We start from the raw sequence: 24,588 nt of genomic DNA, 5'->3' as shown, positions 1-24,588 counted from the left end.
ATAAAAATTTAATACAAGTGTCATATTCTTACTAGAGGAACCACCAAAGTCCGGGACCATATTAAATTTTTTCCTATTTATTAATTATTGGATCAGAGAAAGAGAGTGCTGAAAACTTAAGTTTCTGAAGAAAGAAAAAATGTTGATCTAATGATGATTAGATAAGTAGTGAATTTTTCTAATAATAAAAAGAGTAAACACCCTTTTTGGTCCCTGACAATATCTACGAAATCCTTTTTAGTCCCTGGCAATAAAAAAGGACCAAATTGATCCCTAACAGTATGTAAAAAGGGCCACGTTAGTGACGGAGGAGTTGACATAAGGACTAACGGTGCCCTTTTTTCATAATTTTAGGGACCAATTTGGTCCTTTTTTATTGCCAGGGACTAAAAAGAATTTCGTAGATATTGCCAGGGACTTAAAATGGTGTTTACTCTAATAAAAATATCTCACTTGTACCTAAAAAGATTTTTTTGACAAATGGTTAATAGGGAAAAATACAGTGCTAGAGCTATTAATGCAGGTCAGTTTCTGTGTACTTGAGTTGGTCCACCACAAATTAGAGGTTAATGTGAATGAAGTTGGGTTAGCCCACTTCACAAGTGGGCTGAAAACATTAACAAGTCCAAGTATTCTTGAAGCATTTGCACTACTCTAAGATATCAAAGAATATTTTTGGCATGAATATCAAAATCCAAGTCCAAAGTTTCATTCCAAGCATGAATATTTTTGGCATGTTTAATTCAACGTCCAATTTTTAATATCAAAGAATAAGTAACAAATTAATTCAAGATTCAAGCACGCTTGCTGTATTTAGCCCTTCAGCTGAAATTTAAATATTTCAGGTCCAAAACCAAGATTAAAATACAAGCTTCACATTAAGTCCAAACTCAAGGTTTCATACGATTTCAATTTTTTAAGATTTAGACTCTTACGGGATTGTTTGGTATAAGAATTTTTCTAGAAATTCTGGAAAGTGGGGTAAGGCAAAATTTTTTCCAATGTTTGATATGAGGAAACAGAAAATATTCCAGGGAAACTTTTTTTCTCATTATTTCAGTTTTAACTACATAATTCCAAACAAAAATACCATATGATATATGGTATTTTTATTTTCTCATAGCATCAATATAATTAACCCAACATTTTTGGAAAAATTTTGGACCTACCAAACACCTTTTCGTAATTTACTAAGGAAAAAAATTCTCACTATATTCTCAAAAATCTTTTTTTCTCAGTAAAAAAAATATATTCTCTGCCAAACAACCCTTACACCAATCTTTAAGGATATATTAGTTACATCTTAGAGATCTACTTGCAATTTTATTTAAGATTAGAGACCATATAGCTTTTTGTTAGAAAAGTTATTAATGGGATAAATAAGTCTCTAACAAAGTTCCTCTCATATTAAGGAAAACTCATTTTTTGTGTCAATATTTTTTGTAATGGGCCCACTTGGTTATATGTGTACGCAGAAAGCTCTCCGTGAGAAAATGCAACCCCAAAATTAATTTGTTAAAAGGGCCTGATATGAATTCTTATACCTACTTTTTATTATCTGAGAGAAAAATTTAATAAATATCTTATTTCAAACTTCTCAGTAAAATGCAACTTATAGTCAAAACCAATTGCAATAGAGAATTTATTTTTTATTACAAATGAATAAGGTGTTACAATTTTGACCGTTAGAGAAAGAGATAAGAAGGGAGAGAGGGGGGATAAGAGAGGTAGAGAGAATATTGTAGGTAAGAGAAATGATATTGTATCAATCAAATTGTGTTACTACCATATTACCACCAATTGTAACACCCCGTTCTAGAACCGGTTTGTTAACATCGCATTATGATATTAAGCGCAGTTACAATCACATGGGTTCAATTAAAATCCGGATAAATTTTTCATTTTAAAACATGCCGAATTTATAATACCCAATTTCGTGATCATAACCGTATTACCTTGCGGAATCAGATAAATTAGGCTTAACATCATGTTCTTATTCCATTTTTAAACCATTAATTTACTTCCTATTTATTTCACAACCTCTACTATATTGTAGATCTCTTCATCAGCTACCCGTGGCTTCAAACCACGCTCAAATCGGAGCACTGTAGCCCAAGTTAGGACAATTTGTAGCAACACAAGAGAATGTTGGTAACAGGCCCCGTGCGCTTCAGCGCGCTACCGGGCGCTCAAGCGCGCGCTATCGGGCGCTAAAGCCTCCATCTGGGCGCTTAAGCGCACGGAGGCAGGAAGCATCAGGTATTTCAGTGTAGATGGGCGCTTAAGCGCGCATCAGGGCGCTCAAGCACGCTATCCTGGGCGCTCAAGCTCCCATTGGGACGTTTTAGCGCGCAGAGACAGAAGCATCTCCCCCTTCAGTGGCTAAGGGCGCTCAAGCGCAGACCAGGGCGCTCAAGCGCGCAACCCTGGGCGCTTAAGCCCCGCCCTGGGCGCTAAAACTCGAGGAGACAGTAAGCATTCCATCTTTCTGCAGCAAAGGGCGCTTAAGCGCAAGCCAGGGCGCTCCAGCGCGCAATCCTGGGCGCTTAAGCCCCCACTTGGGCGCTCCAGTGCGAGGAGGCAGAATGCATTGGCACTCGCAGGGGCAGCAGGGCGCTTGAGTGCGCTCCTGGGCGCTTAAGCGCGCTGCCAGGGAATTCCAATTCCCACTTTCTTCAAGTCCAAGTCTAGGGGAAGATGCATCCTCATTCCAAACCCCAATTGTCTATGCCCCAACACTAAATCCTAGCACTCATCCAACCTCTCGTCATGAGATTTAGCTAGAATTTGGGCAGCATAACCTTTGTTTTCTCGTCGTTTCCCAATTTAAACAAAAGGTACCTAATTGATTCTCAGCCCAACCAATTCAATAACTCAATACAGAACAAGCATGCATATATTGAATTTCAAGTAGGCATCATTTACAATACATATCCATTACAAATCATGGAACTTAGCTTACAAAACACTATGATCATTCCCTTGGCTCCCATCAACAAAAGGTGTAACCAAAGGCATGAGCATAGGCTAAGTTCATCCAATGAATCAAGATATACAAATGACCATGGGCTTTCAAAATAAAATCCTATACATGTCAACTACAAAAGGCATGGATAAACTCATAAGAAATGCCACATTTCATGCATAATCCAGATATGACCACTTGCCACCAGAGGCTCCTGCAGCATCCTTACCTGAAAGGGGGTCCCCACAACACGGGGTGAGATATACGAATATATCCAGTAAACCAGGGGTCCTTGGAGCATCTCTCCACCCCACAGTTCCATATCAGTGTAATAGCAATAACAATAATAATGCAGTAAATACATATCTATGCAAAGTGCAATACATCTCCAGGAGAAATCCCTCGAGCTCTCAAGCTGTCCTAAGGAAACTCAGATGCAAATAGTCCTACTGGCCAGCTAACTACCAAGTATGATTTACGCATCGTCATGCAACATACCACATAGGGAAACACCATCCTATGCCACACCAAATGCATACACATACGTATAACAAAGCATTACACTATTTCATTGCATTTATATACACTATAATCACCACTACCCTTTCAGGGCTTGGTGGAACAATCAAGGGAATTACACCCAAGGTCCGAAGGCTTACCTCAAGCTTCAATTCGACCTTTGTTCACCACCAATGTCAACAATACTCTATTCCAAAACCAACACCTACACATGGTGTAATGCAATCAACACATTGCATCCAAGAGTATTTCACAATCAACCATCAACTACTCAATTCAAAACACTACACAAGTATGAGCTTACCAATTCCAATGAGCTACTCAAGCTCCATAGCTTGCTCAAGCGGTTGATCACTCACGGTCGGTCCAAATGTCTCAATCCTAGACATCATTAGGACACAATCATCAATCAACCAAGCCAAACCATTTATTAACAATGCAAGAAATCCAATATCAAGTGTAACGCCCCGTTCTAGAACCGGTTTGTTAACATCGCATTATGATATTAAGCGCAGTTACAATCACATTGGCTCAATTAAAAATCCGGACAAATTTTTCTTTTTAAAACGACGCCGAATTTAAAATATCCAATTGTGTGATCATAACCATATTACTTTGCGGAATCAGATAAACCAAGCTTAACATCATGTTCTTATTCCATTTTTAAACCATTAATTTACTTCTTATTTATTTCCCAACTTCTACTATGTTGTAGATCTCTTCGTTAGCTACTCGTGGTTTCAAACCGCTCCTCATTTGGAGCCCTGTAGCTCAAGTTATGACAATTTTACTAACTTAGGTGTATGCTGAAAAACTACGCGGGCAGGGCGCTTAAGCGCGCTCCAGGGAGCTTAAGCGCCCACAGACAGAGGGAATTTACATTTTTAGCCACCAAGGGCGCTTAAGCTCGCTCCAGGGCGCTTAAGCGCGCTACCTGGGCGCTTAAGCCCCCATTTTGGGCGCTAAAGCCCCAGGCGGCAGAAAGCTTTTGGTCTTCACAGGTGCATCAGGGCGCTTAAGCCCCCTCCTGGGCGCTTAAGCCCCCTGAGCAGGCTTAAGCCTCCATTTGCAGGCTTAAGCCCCCTCTTCTGGGCAATTTCCTATACTCATATTTTTCATGTATCTTTCTTGGGGAATCAATCCTACACATTTTACAACCTATTTAACAAGCTTGTGATATCCCTATATCATTGCTTAACTCTCATCCTCTCATCTGATTTAACGGAAATTGGGCAGCATAGCCTTTGTTTTCTCAACGTTTCCCAACTTAGCACAAGGTACCTAATTGACTTTCCAGCTCAACATATCCAATACATAAAAATACATTCATGCATTTAACTTACAGTAATCATCATACACAAATATCTTCATTACTTACAATATTACATCATGTCTTAATTACAAATCTCATATACATGCCAAAGGACTTAGCTACAAAATGAACATGATCAAAGCAAGTAACCATGTATCAGATACCCATTACTACTACAATGATCATGCACTAAGTCCTCCAAAATACATCATATGACATCAAAATATACATATAGCAATGCTAAATGGCATGCAACTCAACATGTCCAGCTATCAGGTACAGTCTACTCATGCTTCTTGCCTCGATCAACCTCACCTCTATCAGTACCTGAAATGATGCCCCACAACACGGGGTGAGATATACGAATATATCACAGTAAACCAGAGGTCCTTGGAGATCACTCCACCCTAAGGTTCACTTTGATGTACACATAATCATAATAGCTTAACACATTCTTATCAGCAAGCATCACATGGACTTCCAAGAGAGATCCACTAAGGGCTGTTTCTCTTAGGCTCTTACCACATGGAGATCCACATAGGGCTGTTTCCAAGGGAAGTCCTTTCCTCAATCTATTCAAAGAGAGATCCTCAAAGGGCTGTTTCTCTTAGGCTCTTACCACATGGAGATCCACCTAGGGCTGTTTCCAAGGGAAGTCCTTTCCTCAATCTAGGAACCTCCAAGAGGGATCCACATAGGGCTGTTCCTCTTAGGCTCTAACCACATGGAGATCCACATAGGGCTGTTTTCAAGGGAAGTTCCTACCAATCATCCTCATCATAATACTATCACTCATAACCTCAATCACAATCCTCAACCATTACCTCATTCATTATTGCTACTTCTATAATCATTCCTCAATTACTCTTAAACAATCAAACATCAACCAATAATCATCAATCAATCATAACATGTATCAATGCATGAATCAATGCATGAGCATACAATCACTATCATAATTACATATCACATCTCATAAACCATTTCTCCTCAACGGAGTATGGTGGAACACTCAATGGGATCAACCACAAGGTCCAAAGGTTTACCTTGCTCTTTGAGCTTTCCTCAATTGCACACAACCCCAAGGGTTGGTCACTCCACTTGGTCCTCTTGCCTCAATCCTATCAACACAAGGAATACAATCAAACAATGCTAACAATGCAAGGAAATCCATAGTTCCAAGCCTAGATTTCTCCAAACATCAAAGCATACTAAAATAACACTATAAACTCATTTCTACCGATTAAATGTCATTCCTAGCATTTTTCGCAACATACTCTAAGCCTCATTCTTCCTTGAACATAGCCAATCTACTCAACATTTCATAAAAACCCTAAAACACTATTCATTAACCCTAAACTCATGCAAATCTCCAAGAATCATGTGAAAGAGAGTGGAAACTTACCACCAATGATCACACAATAGAGGAATGAGTGTTCCTCAAGCTTCCATGGAGGTAGAAACTCTCAAACACCTCAATTTCTCCAATGGCCGAATTTTTGGAGGAGGATATCTCACAACACAACACTCCCCACTAAGAACCAAGCTAGGATTAGTGATGAGGGGAAGATTTGGAGTAGTTTAGGCTTTTGAATCACCCAAAATGGTTAAGAACTCAAGGTTCTAGGGTTCTCTCTCTCTCTCTCCCTCTTCTTCTTCTTCTCCTCCTCCTCCTTCTTCTTTCTGGCGACGGGAATGGGGAGGGTTTTGGGTTCTTTTTTTCTTTTAAGTCACTTAACATTAGTTAAGTGGAATCAAGTGGGTATTGGTTCATCTATCTATTCAACTCCATTAATTACCAAACTTTATCCAAAAGTCTGAAATATTATTCTAGGAATATTTATAATTTTATTTTTATATTTTGGGTACTTTCGCCAGTACCCATTTATACCCCTTAATTTTCACTGAGTACACTTTTTAACTCCAAAGTGACTCAGATTCATTTAATTAAGTCTTATACTTAATTTTACTCACTAAAACATGCTTAATTATTTAATTAAATTTAATCAATTAAATGCTTAAGTTTGGGGTATTATATCAAGCATCATATTCTTGCCATTTTACAAGTATACTCATTTAGCTATCTAAGCTCATTCTCACCGGTTAAATGTCGTTCCTAGCATTTTTCACAACATGCTCTAAGCTCCATTCTTCCTAGAACATAGCTAATTTACTCAATTCTCACAAAACCCATAACACTATTCATTCAAAACCCTATATCATGAAATTTCCAAGAAAACATGGTTCAAGGGTTAGAATCTTACCACCAATGGTCACACAACCAAGGATTGATGGCTCCTCAAGCTTCAATGGAGGTAGAAACTCTCAAAACCCCAATTTTCACCAAAGAGCCGAATTTTTGAGAGCCAATATCTCACCACACAAAGCTCCCCACTTAAAACTAAGCTTGGATTATGAAAGAGGGCGAGATTCTAAGCGATTTAGGCTTTTGAATCACCCAAAACCGTTGGAATTTGCTCCCTCCTCTCTCTCTTCTTCTCTCTCCCTTTCTCCTCCTTCTCCTTCTTCTTCCTTTCTTCTCTGTTTCTGTCGACGGGAAAGTGGGGGTTTGGGGCTCATTTTTTTGGCTTTTAGTCACTTAACATTGGTTAAGTGGCTTTAAGCGGGTATTGGTTCATCTATCTATTCAACTCCAATAATTACCAAACTTTACCCAAAAGTCTGGAATATTATTCTAGGAATATTACTATTTTTATTTTATATTTTGGGCACTTTCGTCAGTACCCATTTATACCCCTTAATTTTCACTGAGTACACTTTTTAACTCCAAAGTGACTCAGATTCATTTAATTAAGCCTTATACTTAATTTCACTCACTAAAACATGTTTAATTAATTAATTACACTTGATTTACTAATAATTTAAGATGGGTTATTATACCAATCAATCTCATCGATAGATCGATTATGTGAATCCAACGGTTATATTTATTTCCATCTATGTATGGTCATGATTTCTCAAATTTAATACTTTATATTTATTTTCACTTTTGTATGGTTATGATTTACCATATTTAATGCTTTCACTTTAAATATGGGGAATCATGACCATACAAAGATGGAAATAAATATAACCGTTGGATCAACATAATCGATCTAACGGTGAGATTGATTGGTAGTAACACAACTTGATTGTTACAATATCCTGTAAGTAATATATAAATTTTCATTTCATCGTAAGAAGAAATGCTTGACTTTGACTAGTTTTGAAAGCAAATTACAATGGGTGAAAGAAAATCTTATTTTGCAAGTTCACATCCTTTATAGTGAAAAACATTTATAGTTGGGTATTATAATTTTCTTTCACTGTGGCAATTACTAAATACCATATTTATGGCTCTATGATCAGGAGTAGTCATTGTTATTGTAACAGCCCCAAACCCTGTAGTATGATATTGTCCGCTTTGCCCCGCGCACAAGCACCGTCGAGCTCACGATTTTGTTTCTTGGGACACCCCACAAAAGGCCTCACACTAGAAGAGGTATCCACACCCTTATAAGGCATGCTTCGTTCCCCTCTCCAACCGATGTGGGACATTACATCCTCCCCCACTGGGAATACAACGTCCCCGCTGTACACACCGGTCCAGGGCCAGGCTCTGATACCAAATATAACAACCCCAAACCCTGTAGCATGATATTGTCCGCTTTGCCCCGCGCACAAGCACCGTCGAGCTCACGGTTTTGTTTCTTGGGACACCCCACAAAAGGCCTCACACTAGAAGAGGTATCCACACCCTTATAAGGCATGCTTCGTTCCCCTCTCCAACCGATGTGGGACATTACAGTTATGATAGAGTAATTCTACTTTTGCGTATCTTTTTCTTTAGAAGTAGCACAAAGTTAGCAGGGGATAGAGCATGAGGGTATTGATTTTAATATTGCTTAATGCAGATTAACTATCACATATATAGTTGAATTAATCAGCTAAATAGATTGATGAGGAGGTAAATTATTTGCGCTTAACAATGGCTAGTTGCTGGATATTCTTCAAGATTGAGCTTATGTTTTGGTTTTTTTATTCTTCCATTTGCCTTCTTTCTACTGATGGGTGCACATGGATGTCAGAGATTGACAGAAAAATGCAGAAATATGAAGAATTTTAGAAGAAAGAGAAAAGAGGAGACGAAACATAAGTTTTAGTAAGCAAATACTTTTTCTTTTTTTTCTTGCTTGATTTTTTTTGGCTAAGCAAGATTCGTACTTCTATTTGTTTTTAGGAATCTTATTTTGTCATTCGGGTGTGTGTGATAAATGGAGAAAGAATAGAAGGCTAAAGCAGGAGGAAGAATAATTTGCATGCATAATTAACATATTAGGCAAATTTTTAGGCCAACCAAAATTGTCACTTGTAGCTGGATTTTTGAAGACTCGACCTATAAGTCTTCCTTAACTAGTTATAGAGCTTTGAATTTGTATATGAATATATCTCATGCAAAACCTAAAATCTAGAAGAGAATATGGTTGACTTATCATAAAAAAGCCTTGTTTTGTGCTAAGTTAAATAACTATTGGGCTAGATCATATATGGTTGATCCTGTTACTGTTGGTGAATGTTTGAGCTGAGATGTTCTTTATGAGATGTTTGGGTTGTTGGCGAGATACTCTGCGAGATAGTCGAACTGGTATAGGTGCTTTTGGGCAGTTTGAGGAGATTGAGGGGTGTACCTACAAGACACTTCGACGCTCAAGTCAGTATGAGTTCAAGGTATTCAAGTATTGATGGATAAATGATCATACTCGGCTTAATGTCTTTGTATTTATAGTGAAGAGGTGTCTTGCTTTTGCCGCCTTTATAGTTTATATGGCGGTATTCATTCATATTGGAGGAGGATGATAGCTTTCACAAGCTACTTTGTGGGCGAGATGCCTATAGTCAGGCTAATGTCGCAGAATGAGGTGCTGTCCTTCAGTTATTGGTTCACGTAGAGGTCAAGTTGTTCTAAGTAACTGATGTCGCATGATTCTATTGTTAGAGCCGCTAGTTGTATTTGTCAGGAGGTTGCGAGATCCCTACACAAGCAATGGTCTTTTGGGTTTATTAGGCCTACCTTTGGTTGGGCCTATTATCTCGCGTAAGTAAGATCTAGATCACCTTGTTAGCTATAACAAATTTTCACGCATTAGCCACAAACTTAAGGTGTTTCTCAAGGAAAAAGTGTTCACTAAATTGGGGTTTGAGATATGGAAACATAAATCCAAACACATAGTTAGTTAGGTATACTATACCATTTTTTAGGTACTTAAAATTATTATTTAATATATGAATTTTTTTAAAGATAAGTATATTTCTATTATAGCTCCACAATTGTCAAATACCAATTTGAGTGGGACACGAGAATTTTTACTTAATCATGCTCTATTACATCATCTCTTAGACGCCTGAATTAACGAGGTAGGATCCTTAATTTGAAATTTGACACTTCGTCTGAGAGTTCAACGACTCTGATTACTAAGCATGTGACACCATTGATCTTTTTTTATCTAACGACTCTCATATAAGTTATGAGGTGTCAAACTTTAAATTCAACACTGGTGTCAAAGATCCTACCTCTTATATAACATACGAGTAAATGTATTTATAAATAGTTACAGCTCCCACAGTAGTAAAAATAATTTGAATGCTTGTGATAAATATTCCATGCAAGACGAGGATAATGCATGCTATTTCATGTGACATGCGTCAAATATATCAGGCATGCATGTCTTAAACGTTGAACAAGCTTAGAATAAAACGATATTTCGCTAGAGTTATCTCAATCATAATGATTGCTTACAACAAAGTGATCGTTGATCTTTGTTAGTTGCAACCTGCGTTCTACTAAAAATAACTCATCTAGCAGCCAGTGGCCACTTAAGCTGAAAAAAGAGCAGAAGATAAATATTGTAATGTAATAATAATACATTGTTTCTGACATATATCTTTCACTAATGACTGAATCAGAAATTGTAGTGGCCTTGTTTTCTGTATTTGCTTTGTCCATTCTCTACTTGGTGTCTTAGCCTTTCAGTTCCAACTGAATCTATTCAAGTCAAGTTGTTTACAACTCGTTTCAGCGTCATTATCTTCAGTGGATAGGTCCAGTCTTGTTGAAAAGTAAGAAGGCAATCTATAATCTTGAGAAACTTTATCAGTCCCTGGTTTCATTGATTCTTTCCTAATGGTGCTTAGCTGTTGGAATTCACCATCTGTTTCTCCTTCAACCCCAATGCTCATAGATAAGTTGCTGGGACTTCTTTCTACAACATAACTTCTTCTTTCTGAATTCTTGCCTAATGGGGTAAGAAAAGTGTTCTTTTTCCCTTGATCACACCATTTGATCTCAGAGTTCCGTAGGTTGGGATTATGAGCCTCTATGACTTCCTTTGTTTCCATGAATGTATGACCATTGAAGGGTCTTAAGCTCATCCCCCCATTTTGCATTTCTTGCTCATTTTCTGATCCCTCACGGGATGTGAGGCAATTGTCCATGGAGTAGTCATTAGGCTGGTTGTTTTGTGTTTGTTGTGGACTAAACCCTTGTAATTCCTTCAGTTCTGAAAATGCTGAATTCAGGCACTGAGAGGATACTTTGGACACAAGCTCTGAAAGTTGAACTTTAGCAGTTTCAAGTCCTACTATTCCCAAGTTCTGTCTACCAAGTGTTTCCTGAGCTTTCTCTAACACAGCTTGCAGGTATTTTCCTTGGGCCTCTATCCGGAGCTGTAAGAGTCTTTGCACCTGGACATGGTCAGAGGTTGGAATTTAAGAAAACTTTTAGAGGTGTCAAAAAGGTTAAAGATTTATATCATTAGTTTGTATCAGTGTTTTAGTTGATGAGATTAAAAATGCATGCATAGTAAGTTGATATCACACACCTCAAGTTGTTCATTTAGCCTTCTCTGCACCTCTATCTGCATCTGCAGTGCCTCATTTATGTGTAAATCTCTGCCACAAAGACAATGAATGTTAGTTAAAAACCTTGATAGAATGTTCATATTATATAAAAAGCAAATGAGTAGTTACTCACTTGTTAGACTGAGAGCCAAGGTTTAAATTGTTCATATGAGTTCCATTATTTTCAGAGAGTCTTTCTCCTGTTGCTGGACCTGGATCTGTGGCTAGTAAGATAAGTTTGTTGTTCATAAACAAAGCTTTGTGGTACATAAGTAGATAGATTATATATAATGGAAGAGATTGTTCTCTTACTGATTTTGTGTGTCACATTGTTACTTTGTCCATGCATATTCTTGCTCAATCTGTACTTCTGGAGTCAAAAAGGAAAAGATCAGTAATTGTATCATACAAGTAAAGCTCAGAGAGCTATACTGCTTTTACAGCTTTGTGCACATTATATATAAAAATATTTATTTCTTTGCATAACAAATTAGCAGTTTCTATATGATGCATCAGACAATAAAATTTAGCAGGTATATGAAATATAATTTAGCAAAAGAATATTATATACAAAGCCTGTAAAATTGTATTGAAGTAATTTTGGGAATATGATTGACTATATATGGTGAAGGAGGAATAAGATCATGTTTGCACATGACTTTCTTAATGTGACACACGTTCTGATTCGTGTGGTATGCAAATCTTAAAAATGAAATATTTACAATATCATAATTGAAACAAAAATTCAGGCATCCTATTCCCTGATTTATTATTACTATTATCATTATTATTTGGGGGGGTGTAATATTAAATGGTATAATACAGATGACTAATGAATTTTACCTGAAGATGACTTTTTAGATGATATAAGGTAAGCCCTGGAATTCCCATGAGTTTCATCACTGTTTTTGGAGTTGCCTCTGCATTAGAAAGTTTGTACTATGAATAAGTCAATTAATTTTAAAAAAATTCTATCTTCCTCAAGATTTGATCAACCACAAGTGGATGTGTATATTGTACTCACTGTCAGCTCCACCTAACTGATGCACTGCTTCAATAAACCTGGCATGAAGATCTGGTGTCCATTTCAATCTAGGCTTAGCATCAGTTGACAGAACAAGTCCAGAATCACCAGACCCACTTCCGGTTTGAAGGAACATATGCCTCTCAGAAGGGATTGACATTCTTGAAGAAGAATGAATGTTCTTTCCTTGGTGTTGATGATGATGGTACATTCTACCTGCAAAAAGCCATGTGTAAGCACCATAACATTTAAAAACAAACAACTTAACCACATGTGCTGAAGGCAAGTTGCACCTTTACCTGAAGCCTTCTATTTTCTAAGTCACTTTGCTATCTTTGAAAGATGAAACTCTATAATGCTCTATTTTAAAGTATTATCACTTGACCTGATAGCAATAAATAAGTGAACCCTTGACAACTTTTGATGCTTGTCTTGTTTCTCTACTACACATTTCTCTTCAGCGCAAAGCCTGCTCAAGCAGTAGTTATATATGACAACATGGGGGGAACTAGTAACGCATGGAATCTTTGGTGGAACCAATGGAAAACTGGGGTGCAAATATCAAGTTCCTAACTGCATTAGGTTCCAGAATTGATCCTTCAAATTTTAACCAAATTTGCATTCTTATTCTTTTGCCTGGCAAAAGTGGGAATCATATTCCCAAATTTGAAAGAGAATATATATATATATACATATATTTTTTTCCCTGACTTGGTTCTGGGGAATCTGATATTCCTCTCGACTTGGAGCTGCCAAAACACATCCTTTATCTTTGTTCTAATGGAAGATTCTTAGAAGTTAGAGGACTAAAAATATTTTTGTTCCTCATTTTGATCTTGTGATTATTTTACCAGTCCTCAAAGTGGATAGTTCTTTTTAGCATGATAGATATGGTTTGGTTGAATGTTATGTATGTTAAAGTATGCAGATAGAGACACCAAGGAACGTCTTAATTAGTTGTACATGAAGAATTTATTAAAAAGATTCCATTGACTAGAGCACCTTGAAATACAAGAAATTATTAAAAAAATAAAATAAAATAAAATTGTGGGAAGATGCTTGCATGGGACTGTTTGAAGTTAGCAAATAGAATAGGAATTTGTTCCATTTTGTCTCCTTTCATAAGTTTGGAACTTATTCAGCCCCCACCGTTTAAAATAGAAAGGAGGGTGGACCCTGAAATTTTCATTCTTTCTTTGGCACAAAAAATGCAAGTCCCATCCTCTAGAATCCTGAGCAGTAGGGACCTGATTAAAAGGGAAAGCAAAAAATTGTACTTGCTTCTATACTTACGTTTGGTTAAATACAGTACTACAGCATAGGACCACTTGCCCTTGACTTGTACCTTGGTTAATGCAGCAGATTCTGTGCCAGCTTTTTTATTTTCTGTACAAGTTATTCTTATCCATGTAGAACTTTCACTTGTTCAATGTTCACTACATATGCATGCTGATCATGTCCTTAGAGGCTTAGACCTAAATGATATAGTACTATATAGCAAACTGCTGAAAGCCTTAAACAGAAAATGATTTATTGTTGGCCAATGAAGGGATTAGGATGTATGGTAGATTTGGCCTATTGTAGCTCTAACTCTAACTCCATGGCATATACAGGCTAAACCACTAAGAAAAAAAATTAAAGAATGTATCAGAATCTGATTCAGTTTTAATTTAAACCAAGCATTCCACAGGCAATGTATGTGTCAACTGAATGCAAATCTGCATTATTCAATAAGAAATACAATATTTTTAATTGAACAATAAGAGTAAGTGGGGTAGTACTAGGTGATTAAATTTGAAAGCATTTAAAAGATCAAAAGCTTATGCTTGATGAATTTTATATATGCCATAAAAGACCGAAGTTACAGATAGAAGAAGAGGATTATTTATATATAAACAGTATCTGATATGCTGATACCCATTAATCAGGTGCATAATTAGACCAACATTTTGTACAGAACTTATATTAACCATAAAAATAAATAGACCAAAGATTCCTTGAACAGTATCTTCACATCACTACTTATTCTTGTTCTTGATACTGATTTTTGAGAATATTTAATGCGGGAAGGAGAATCTCTCAAAGTTAAAGCTGAGTTCCTTAGTAGTTTTTTGCATGTGGATTGGAATAATTTGGGCAAGAGGATTTAGTTGATACTTTTTCATGTTGATATCGAATTTGCTCCCTTAGATGGACTTAATACCACCACTTGGCAAATTCTCCAAATCATGATATGGGAAACTTATCATCACTGCTAAAAGAATTGATTTTGTGACATTTGATAATTAACAATGCAAAATATGTGAAATATTTTGAATTTAATGTTTCATGTCGAGTATTGGACCAAGTTTCTAACAGTGTTGTACGAGACCACTGATTAAGTTAAAATAATCTCGTACCAGTTGATCTATTTACTTGGTGATACAATGAATACTTTCTTATTTTAGTATTCATCAGAAAAATACTACTGCTATTTAATTTTTTTTTTTTTTTTGGAAACTGATCCTAATTACTTCTTTGAGGTGAATCAGAACTCCCGATATCTCCACGGGTTCGACTCTTTGAGCCGCCTATGGGACTAATCCAGAGTTCGGGTGCGAGTCCAAGGATTACGGTACTTATGCCCCTCCCCAGATGGTGTTGGTGGGATTCGAACCGAGGTCCTCTCCCACCATTCAGTCCCCATGCTACCAACTGAGCCACCACTGTCATGAACATATAGCCCCAGATTTTTTTCTATATACAGCTATATATACCTCTGAATATTAATATCAAAGGAGGTTTCAGCTTCAAATGAAAAATATAAAGAGAATTAACCTTTATGTTTACTTGTCCTTGTTGCTTCTGCTAGTTGGTGAAGCTCTGTGTTTGCATTGCCTGTTTGGTTTTTACATCATTGTTGACTACGCAAGTTAGAGGTTCTGTTTAGCGGTGTCAATGAAGAATGAATGTTTTTAATACAATCGAAATTAACCATACATAGAAATATTTGTTGGTACAGGCTTATCACTTTCATATCAATATATATATATCATTTCTTTTCATGCTCACAATAATCTTACTTGCACAGAAAGCCATTGATTGATTTGACTAAAATAAGAATTTAAAAATAATTTAATTAATTATAACAATAATGTTCCTATGAGATATCTATCTGTATCAAATGTTCACAGCAACGAAATATTGCAATTTTGATGATTTTGAAAACTGAATTGCAACCACACTAACAATTACATTAGACCATTTTCTGCAATCTCTTTGTATTTATAATGTAATCATAAAACTATCCTAGATACATATATTTTTTAATTCTTCATTATACTTACATTTTCTTTTTTTATGGAAATAAAAAGTTACAAATGTTATATCAACATAGATATATAGAATGATAGATGATATACTTTTGAGTGCAAGAAGCAAACTTTAAATGAGAAGCAAACTAGTGGTCAATCATATCAAAAGCAAAAACCATTTGTTAATATGGTTACTAGTTGTGAGTTGGTTGAGCAAACACGATGGTGTTGGTTGAAATGCAAAGTGAGAAATGACCACGGAATGTTATTCCACACGGGGAAAAGGGAAAAGAAAAGAAAAGAAAAGTAGGGAAAAAGAAAGTTTCAAAGATTCTTTGGAATGAGAATATGAGAATCTTAACTCAGACTAAAGCCCCATAAATCATATTCTCAAGTAAAGAATTTGGTTCTTCTTCTTCTTGGAAAGCCACAAAAAATGGATTCTCACTTCCCCACCTATCTTTTTAGTTATTGTAATAATAAGATGCCTTTCAGCATTCATTATTATGACTGTCATGTTCTTAATGGTATTGCTATCATTTCTGGGAATATGCTATGTTTAGTTGTTGTTTATTTTTTAAAATTAGATATAGGCTCCCTTCAACTTTTCTCACATAATATTTGTGGAAGTACCTCATTGACATTAGCACTGATATCCTAATTGATTGGTGTTAAGTTGTTCCCTTAATTGGATATCTTCATGTACCTTTTCCAATTGTTTCTATTAACACTTTGTTTTTCTTATTCAACTGTCTATGTCTTCACTTCTGATTATCAGCTTTCTATGCAATTTACATCAAGTTTGATAAAATAATTCCATTTTTATATTTGAAACTTATATTATTTTATCGAGCGAGGATATTCTAACTACCAAAAATTCTCACTAGTAACTTATTACTCATCACATTACCATTGGATCAAAGAGAGAGAATATTAAAAAGTTTTTGAAGAGAGAGAAAATGTTAATCTAATGGTGATTAGATAGGTAGTAAGTTGGTAGTAAAAAATTTTGGTAGTGAGAATATCTCTCCTCTATTTTATCATAATATAAGACTAGGTTAGGTTGAATATTGGATAATTAATTTAAGAAATATTGTGTTTTATTCTAGCAGATTAGGACTACTATTAGATCTGTAAGCTATTTGTTTACGGAGAAAACAACCATGTGTGATGGCATATTACTATACACAAACAAGAGGTTAAGAGCGAAGGGAAGTGTGTCGGTAGGGGTGTTTGCGGTCTCGATTGGATCGGTTTTGGAAGCAAAAATCATCCGACCAAATCTATTCAGTTTGATCATATAAACATCCATTCGGTTTGAATTTTTTTTCGGTTTTTCGATTTTCGATTCGGTCACCGCGGTTTGGATCGGTTGATGAACACCCGTAGCACATAGCGTACATAATAACTGTTAGAGAGATTAAAGTTTTAAAAAATATGCCTGTAAAACTTAACTCTTTATTTATAGAGGAGGTTTTACCTATAATAGTCAAATAACCCATTACATGAGTCCAGAAGACACCGATTAAAATGTGTATGGAAAAGACTGGATCTCTTAAGTATACTGACAGAGATTTGATTCCTGACCGTATATATAAAAAAAGCTTTGTTGGTAAAGACAAAACTCACTTCGATAATCTTTACACCTCAAGGAGATTAGTCTTCGGCGGTTAGGGAATAATACCCTAAGTTATAATACTAATAAAGAAAAAGGTGCAGATATATCCTATGGCGAATAATGTAATTCCATTTAAAAGGATGAATTATACTCCCAGCAAGTGGTACCGCGGCAGTCATAGGCTACTTCCTCCTCATTTGGCAGAAAGAAATTAAAGGTCCCAAAATTTAAAATCTTTTACAATTAATTAAATTTGGTATATTTAATAGGGATAAATTATAATTACCACGTTTTTTTCTAATCGTCCCTTACAATCAATCTTTTTATTATTGGATCACAATCAAATATGATACTTTTATTATAGAAAAAAAAAGTTGATAAGTATAACTTTTCCCATAAATTTATCACCTCAAAACTCTCTTTATCTTTTAATTAAATATATCTCTATACTAAAAGTCCAAAAACTTTTTTTATCTTTTTTTAATCTCTCATTGTTTATTTATTTATTTATTTTTTAAATATTTTAATCGGTTCTTCATTTCGTGACTAGTCCAATTCGAGGTGGGTCCCGAGATTAAAGCTTTAAATCCCTCTCAAAAATAATAATAGAGGGTCGAATACATGCTCTCATCTTTACTTACTCAGTTCACTAGCGTCAACTAAGCTAACATCATTTGGTCTCATTGTTTATTTAAACTCAATCAAATTTGCTCTCTGTCCGTTGAAGGGCACAATTTTGTTGAAGAAACTTGACCAACATGTTCTACTTTTGCGTAAGGTCCAAAAAAGCGTTGGGCTGGCCCTGCCAACGATATCAAATAACAGTAAGAAAGAAGTGAGACGGTGTAAAAAATATTGGTATACATCAGAGAATAAATTAATATATGGTACATACTAATGTTAGTGCTTATAAATATATATTTTTTGTTATATGAAAATATTTTATATAAATAGTAAAAAAAATTTGTGAAACTACAATGTTAATTTAAATAGTAATTTTGGCATACCAAAAAAACAATAGTAATTTTGATATGTATGTTGACTTAATATAATAACATTTTATTTATGAATTATATTTAATAATTTTTATTATTATAAACATCACCCTCAAGAGAAAATGGATTCGTCATTATTGGGCATGCAAGAATCTCATGTGTCTTAATGTATATGGAAAGGGAACTTTATCCATATTTCATAGCGTTGTGTTGATTCTAATTGAATCATTTCTTCTAATAAGATTAACGCCCAAAATAAAAATTGAAGTCCTTTTTCTTTTTTATTCAGTAATTGCATGGATAATCATTAAGAAGTCACCACAGAGTTGTCACAAATGACGTCACGTGGCATAAACTATGTAAATAATTGTTTTAAGCATTAGGATCATTTTACATCAGTGTAAATTATATTCTCAATTTTGATTAATGTTATAAAAATCGAACCGATCCGACTGAGTCGACCCGAAAATCGGTGAACCGGTCATGTAATCGGTCCAGTTTTCATATTGGACCGGCCATGTTACAGGACCGGTGTGACCTGGTGCGACCCGGTCGGTTTTCGTAAAAACTGGTGACCCGTCCCGGTCTATAAAAAAAAAATTATTTTCATAAATTAATGTCTTTTTTTTTTTACTCTCAAACACAAATGATTTGTTTTCTTTTGAAATATTTGAGTGATTTGTAGCTTATTAACTTACATAGATTATGTACCTACAACATTAATATTATCTTGATTATGCAAAATGCAGGGAATTTTGATTTGATTTATAGCCAGAGATGTCGTTTACTGAACATGAAACAAGGGGTGTGCAAAAAAACTGATTCACTTGCCCTGCCCTGATCTGACATTGACCTGACCCATAAATACCTATTTTTTTTGAACTGGTTTAAATACTGACCCACTTTATTTGGGCCAGTTTTAGACCTGACTGGTTTTAATAATGATCCATTGACACAAAACTTGACCCATACCCATTATGTGAAAAAAAAAAAGAAAAAAAATCACAATTACATTAAAAGAAAAGTTTTAACGTAAAACAATAACGTCAAAATTTTTTACGCAAAATATTTCCCTGAAAAATTTTCGAAAATTTTTTGACGAAAAATATTTTCAGCAAAATTTGTGACTAAAAATATTTCTGTAAAAAAATTTGACGAAAAAATTTTTTTGTCAAATTTTTTTACGGAATCTAAATTTCGTCAATATATTTCACCAAAAACATATCCATCAAAAATTTCGACGAAACACATTTTCATTTTTACGGAAAAAGATTTCATCAAAATTCTTTACAGAATTCAAAGTTCGGCGAAAGTTTTGGAGGAAACATTTTCGTTAAACTTTTTGACAAAAAAAAAATTTCGTCAAAATTTTTAGCGAAACACATTTTCATCAAAAAATTTCGACTAAATATTTTTGTCAAGTTTTTTGATAAAAAAATTTACATCAAAATTTTCAACAGAACACATTTTTGTCAAAAAATTTCGTAAAATTTTTTGACAAAAAATATTTCGATAATAAATTTTGACAAAAAAAATATTGTCAAAATTGTTTAGAGAATCTAAATTTCGTCGAAAGTTTCGAATTAAGCATTTTCCTCAAAACAATTTCCGTCGAAATTTTCGTCAGAACACATCCCCATCGAAATTTTGAACGAAAAATATTCCGTCAAAATTTTTGACGGAATTCTTTTTTCGTTTAAAACATTTGATAGAGGAAATCATTTTCGTCAAAACTTTTGACGGAAACTAAATTTCGAAAGAAAATTTATTTTTGTAAAAAATTTTATTAGAGAAAAAAATTCGTCGCTTTTCGACAAAAACTATTTCGATGAAAATATAAATTTGTAACGAAATTTTCGTCGTTTGCAACGTAAAAATTTCGACGAAATTTCGTGACAAAATGAAGTCAAAAACGGGTCATGTCAGATTTGACCCACTTCAGAAACCAAGTCAGGTCAGATCTGACCCAGTTCAAACAAAATTCAAACCAAATCAGACCTGACTTGGATCAAATTAAAGCGGGTCGAGTCAAAATACCTGACATATAAAAACCAAGTTAGGTCGAGTCGGCACAAAAATCGGACTCGACCTGACCCATGCACATCCCTACTTGAAAAACTAGTATCACAAATATTATATTTTTGATTGATCTTTTGTTGGACAATGATGTGTAATTTATTATACTCATATTAAAATATTTGAAATTGATATATTTTTTTACATGTATTTAAGTATATTTATAGTTTTTTAATATAAATTGTAGATTTACATATACTTATCGGGTAATGCGTTTGAACCAGTGACCCACTGGTTGAACCAGTGACCTAATACCTCGACCGGATCAATAACCAGGCCGGGTTTAATAACATTGATTTTGATTGTTGATCTTATTTGATTTATTAGATATTTCAACTATTAGATGCAAGCAAATTAATGATCAAGATTTAATGTAAGACTTATTATTCTTATATCGGTATAAGAAGATCCCGTTTCTTTTTTATTTTTGGAAACTGATCCTAATTACCTCTTTGAGGCGAATCAGAACCTCCCGGTATCCCCACGGGTTTGACTCTTTGAGCCGCCTATGGGACTAATCCAGAGTTCAGGTGCGAGTCCAAGGATTACAGTACTTATGTCCCTCCCCAGATGGTGTTGGTGGGATTCGAACTGAGGTCCTCTCCCATCACTCAGTCCCCATGCTACCAACTGAGCCACCAACTTGGGTGAAGATCCCGTTTCTTATTTTAATGCGTAATTTTAAAATAATTTTTTTAAATAAATCGATCTTCAAATATATTATTAATGTCATATTGTGAGTACTGCATCTTATGTAAGATTAATTCTGCACGTCATTCGAATGGGATTTGTCACGTATCACACATGATAAGACTAAAAAATTATTTTGAATAGAAATTAACCATGGTTTAATTGGGTTGTTACTTTTTAATTAGCGATAAAAGATTGTAACACCCCGTGTATACCTGGTTTGTTAACATGCCATCGTATTAAGCCACGCTTAATTAAAATGCGAAATATTATTTTTCTTTTCAATTATGACGTCATTATCAATTACCAACTTGATTACTTAATCATTTCAAAACATTGTCTGTATGTAAATTGCAAATAGACAGCTAACTGAAATACCTCATATGTTTATGTTGGTTACCTACTCATCTCATTTTACACTTCCAGACGTCCAAGCATGCATTTTTAGACACATTTAAGCAAGTGTTTATGTTGGTTACCTACTCATCTCATTTTACATGTCAAGACTTCACTTTTAACAAAGAAAACTCATGAACAAGGTTCAAGGACATACCCCAAAGCTCAAAACAGAAAAGAGGGGTGCTCTTGGAGCTCTCTATGAAGCTCCACAAGTCTGACTACGCTGGTCCACGAAAATGAGCATCAAGGTTGGTCTTTTACTTCACAAGGTAGCTCCTTGGAGCATCAACCACCAAGAAAATGGCTTCCCACTTCACCAAACCAAAATTCAGCACCCAAACCTCACTCAAACTGACACCCTAACTCAGAAATGTAACCCCTTTCTATTTCCATTGGCTTGAACACACTCACACATGGAGTTTTTGTGAAGAAACCAAGAGAAAATGTGATCTCTTGATGGCTCAATGGAGAGGGAAGAAGGTGGTAAGGTGGCTGACCAGAGGAATGCAAGTGGAGGCACGTAGAGCACAAAGAATCAGCCTAGGGTTCTGTGTAATGCTCTATTTATAGCCGGTTAAGGATTAATCACACAGTATTAGCGCTAATTGGTACGCTTAGCATTTTATTCCCAAACTTAGGATTCTGAACCTGCTCATTTTCCTAAGATTTTTCATATTTTTATTTTATTTTTCGCAGCACCTTTCCGGTACGCGATTTTACATAGCCAGTATCAGTTCTGGCACCAGTTCTCATTATTTTGACCTGAAACTTGTTATGCTAGTCTTACATATTTTTCTAGTGACATATACATATTTTTCATAATTTTCTGGGATACTTCATCGGTACGCGTTTATACCGAGGAGCAGAACCGGTATCTGCACTTTTCGTCAGAAAAGCGACTTTCAGCATTCTTAATCACTTACCAATATTATTTAAGCCTTATCATAATTATTAGGGTCAATTATGGAATTATTTCCTAATTTCACACAATTAATTAATTAACTTCCTTAATTAATGATGCGAGTTCTTACATTCACCCCACCTTTTTAGGATTTTGTCCTCAAAATCACAAACATACCTGTCTCGGAAGTCGGGATACTGTCAGAGAAGCTCGTCCTCTCGCTCCCAGGTACACTCCTCATGAGTTCTTCCTGTCCACAACACTTTGACCATCAGAATGATCTTGCACCTCAGCTGCTTTTTGCCGCGATCGAGAATCTTGAGTGGTCCGACGGGAGTCTTTAGGTTCTCCCGAACCTCCACATCATCAGGTTGCACCACGTGCGAAGGATCCGCTACATACTTGCGAAGCTGAGACACGTGAAACACGTCGTGGATGTTGGCCAATTTCAGTGGCAAGGCAAGCCGGTAGGCAACAGGTCCTACTCTACCAAGAATCTGGTATGGCCCAATGAATCGCGAGCACAACTTCCTCACTCCGAGGGCTCGACCACCACCGGTGACCTATGATGCACCGACATCGATACGGGGCACGACACGACACGACACTCCGACACGTAAATTCTAAAAAATATCATATTCCGACACGTTAGGACATGTTTTGATATTAAATAATATTTTTAATATATATAATATAATTTATATTTAATACATATAATATCTCATAATAAGTTATATAAGGAAAATATTTTTTTTTTACTCAAGACTTCTTTAGAATTCCTTTAAAAAAATTAAGCACAAATAAATTTATTATTTTTAAAATCCATAAAATGGCACTAGACAACAATTATAAACAACCAATTAAGAATGACGTGGTCAAGCTATTTAAAAAGAGAGAAAACCCAGTACAAATAGAAGAAAAAGGGTTGAATAAGGGCATTCTATTGGTTTGTGCAAAAGCACACGGATAGCAAAAAAAAAAAAACCACAACCGTAGATAAGCTTCAATCTTAGCCTTAAAATTTACATGGCCATGAAAACACAAATCCACCTAACCTCTGTTGACATCTCAATACAAGACAGGTTCACTTTAGGCAACCAAACTCAGCAATGCAAGTGGGTGGAATACTGGGATAATGGGAAAGCGTAGACTAGAAAGAAATTTGCGGTGATGAATACTGAGATCTTGTTGTTCTTGTGGGTATGAATATCACGAGGCCGTTGGTGGCCCTTCATATCCGGTTCCGGCGAGATTTCAGTTTGAGAAGCCACCGGATGATTGGCGGTGCCCGACGTCTGAAGACGATGAAGAGATTCTGTCATGGTGATTTTTTAGTTTTATTTTACAATTATTTTAATTTTGTAAAAATTTCAAAAAAATTACATTTCTACCCCTAGATCGTGTCGGACACGGTCAAATTCGCGTGTCGAGATAGTCAACGTGTCCAAAAAAATTGACCGCGTGTCAGACGCGTGTCGGAGCGTGTCGGTGTCCGACACGTGTTCGACACGTATTTTTTTTCAAAACAACGTATCCGTGCTTTATTGCCGATGACAGATGAAAGTCTCACAAACACGTGCATGCTTACCCTCACTGAACTCCAGTGGACGATTCTTAACATCATAATAACTCTTCTGGCGATTCTGCGCCTGCTTCAGCTTTTCCCGAATCAACTAAATCTGCTGGGTAGTATCTTGGATAAAATCCAAGCCAAAAAAATCCTTACCTCCAACCTCAGACTAGCAGGTAGGAGTCCGACACCTCCTACCATACAACGCCTCGTAGGGTGCCATGCCCAGGCTAGCATAGAAACTGTTGTTATACGAAAACTCCACCAATGGCAGGTACCTATCTCATGCTGAGCCTTGCTCCAAAGTGTAAGCCCTCAACATTTCCTCT

At 35.8% G+C, this 24,588-nt stretch overlaps 1 protein-coding gene across 3 annotated transcripts; it reads right to left on the bottom strand.

Annotated features, from left to right (window-relative positions):
• Positions 1-10,563: 10,563 nt before the first annotated feature.
• LOC133316360 (myb-related protein 2-like) lies at positions 10,564-13,152 on the bottom strand. 3 transcript variants are annotated; one of them, XM_061518094.1, is made up of 7 exons: positions 13,017-13,152; positions 12,718-12,933; positions 12,537-12,613; positions 12,006-12,063; positions 11,827-11,917; positions 11,675-11,744; positions 10,564-11,537 (listed from the first exon to the last, which is right to left on the bottom strand). In XM_061518094.1, the coding sequence occupies exons 2-7, from the start codon at positions 12,926-12,928 to the stop codon at positions 10,824-10,826; spliced, it is 1,221 nt and encodes a 406-aa protein (XP_061374078.1). In that variant the 5' UTR covers positions 12,929-12,933; positions 13,017-13,152; the 3' UTR covers positions 10,564-10,823. The 3 variants fall into 3 exon arrangements, with proteins under 3 accessions (XP_061374078.1, XP_061374079.1, XP_061374080.1); XM_061518095.1 differs by having other exon boundaries at positions 11,827-11,911; XM_061518096.1 differs by having other exon boundaries at positions 11,827-11,905.
• Between the last annotated feature and the right edge of the window lie 11,436 nt (positions 13,153-24,588).

This window comes from Gastrolobium bilobum, unplaced genomic scaffold (genome assembly GCF_033153095.1).
Source record: "Gastrolobium bilobum isolate Gb01-03AN ecotype WA unplaced genomic scaffold, APGP_CSIRO_Gbil_v1 utg682, whole genome shotgun sequence".
Lineage (NCBI taxonomy): Eukaryota > Viridiplantae > Streptophyta > Magnoliopsida > Fabales > Fabaceae > Gastrolobium > Gastrolobium bilobum.
The sequence above is the reverse complement of the archived record's forward strand: the minus strand, read 5'-3'. Positions and strand labels throughout refer to the sequence as shown.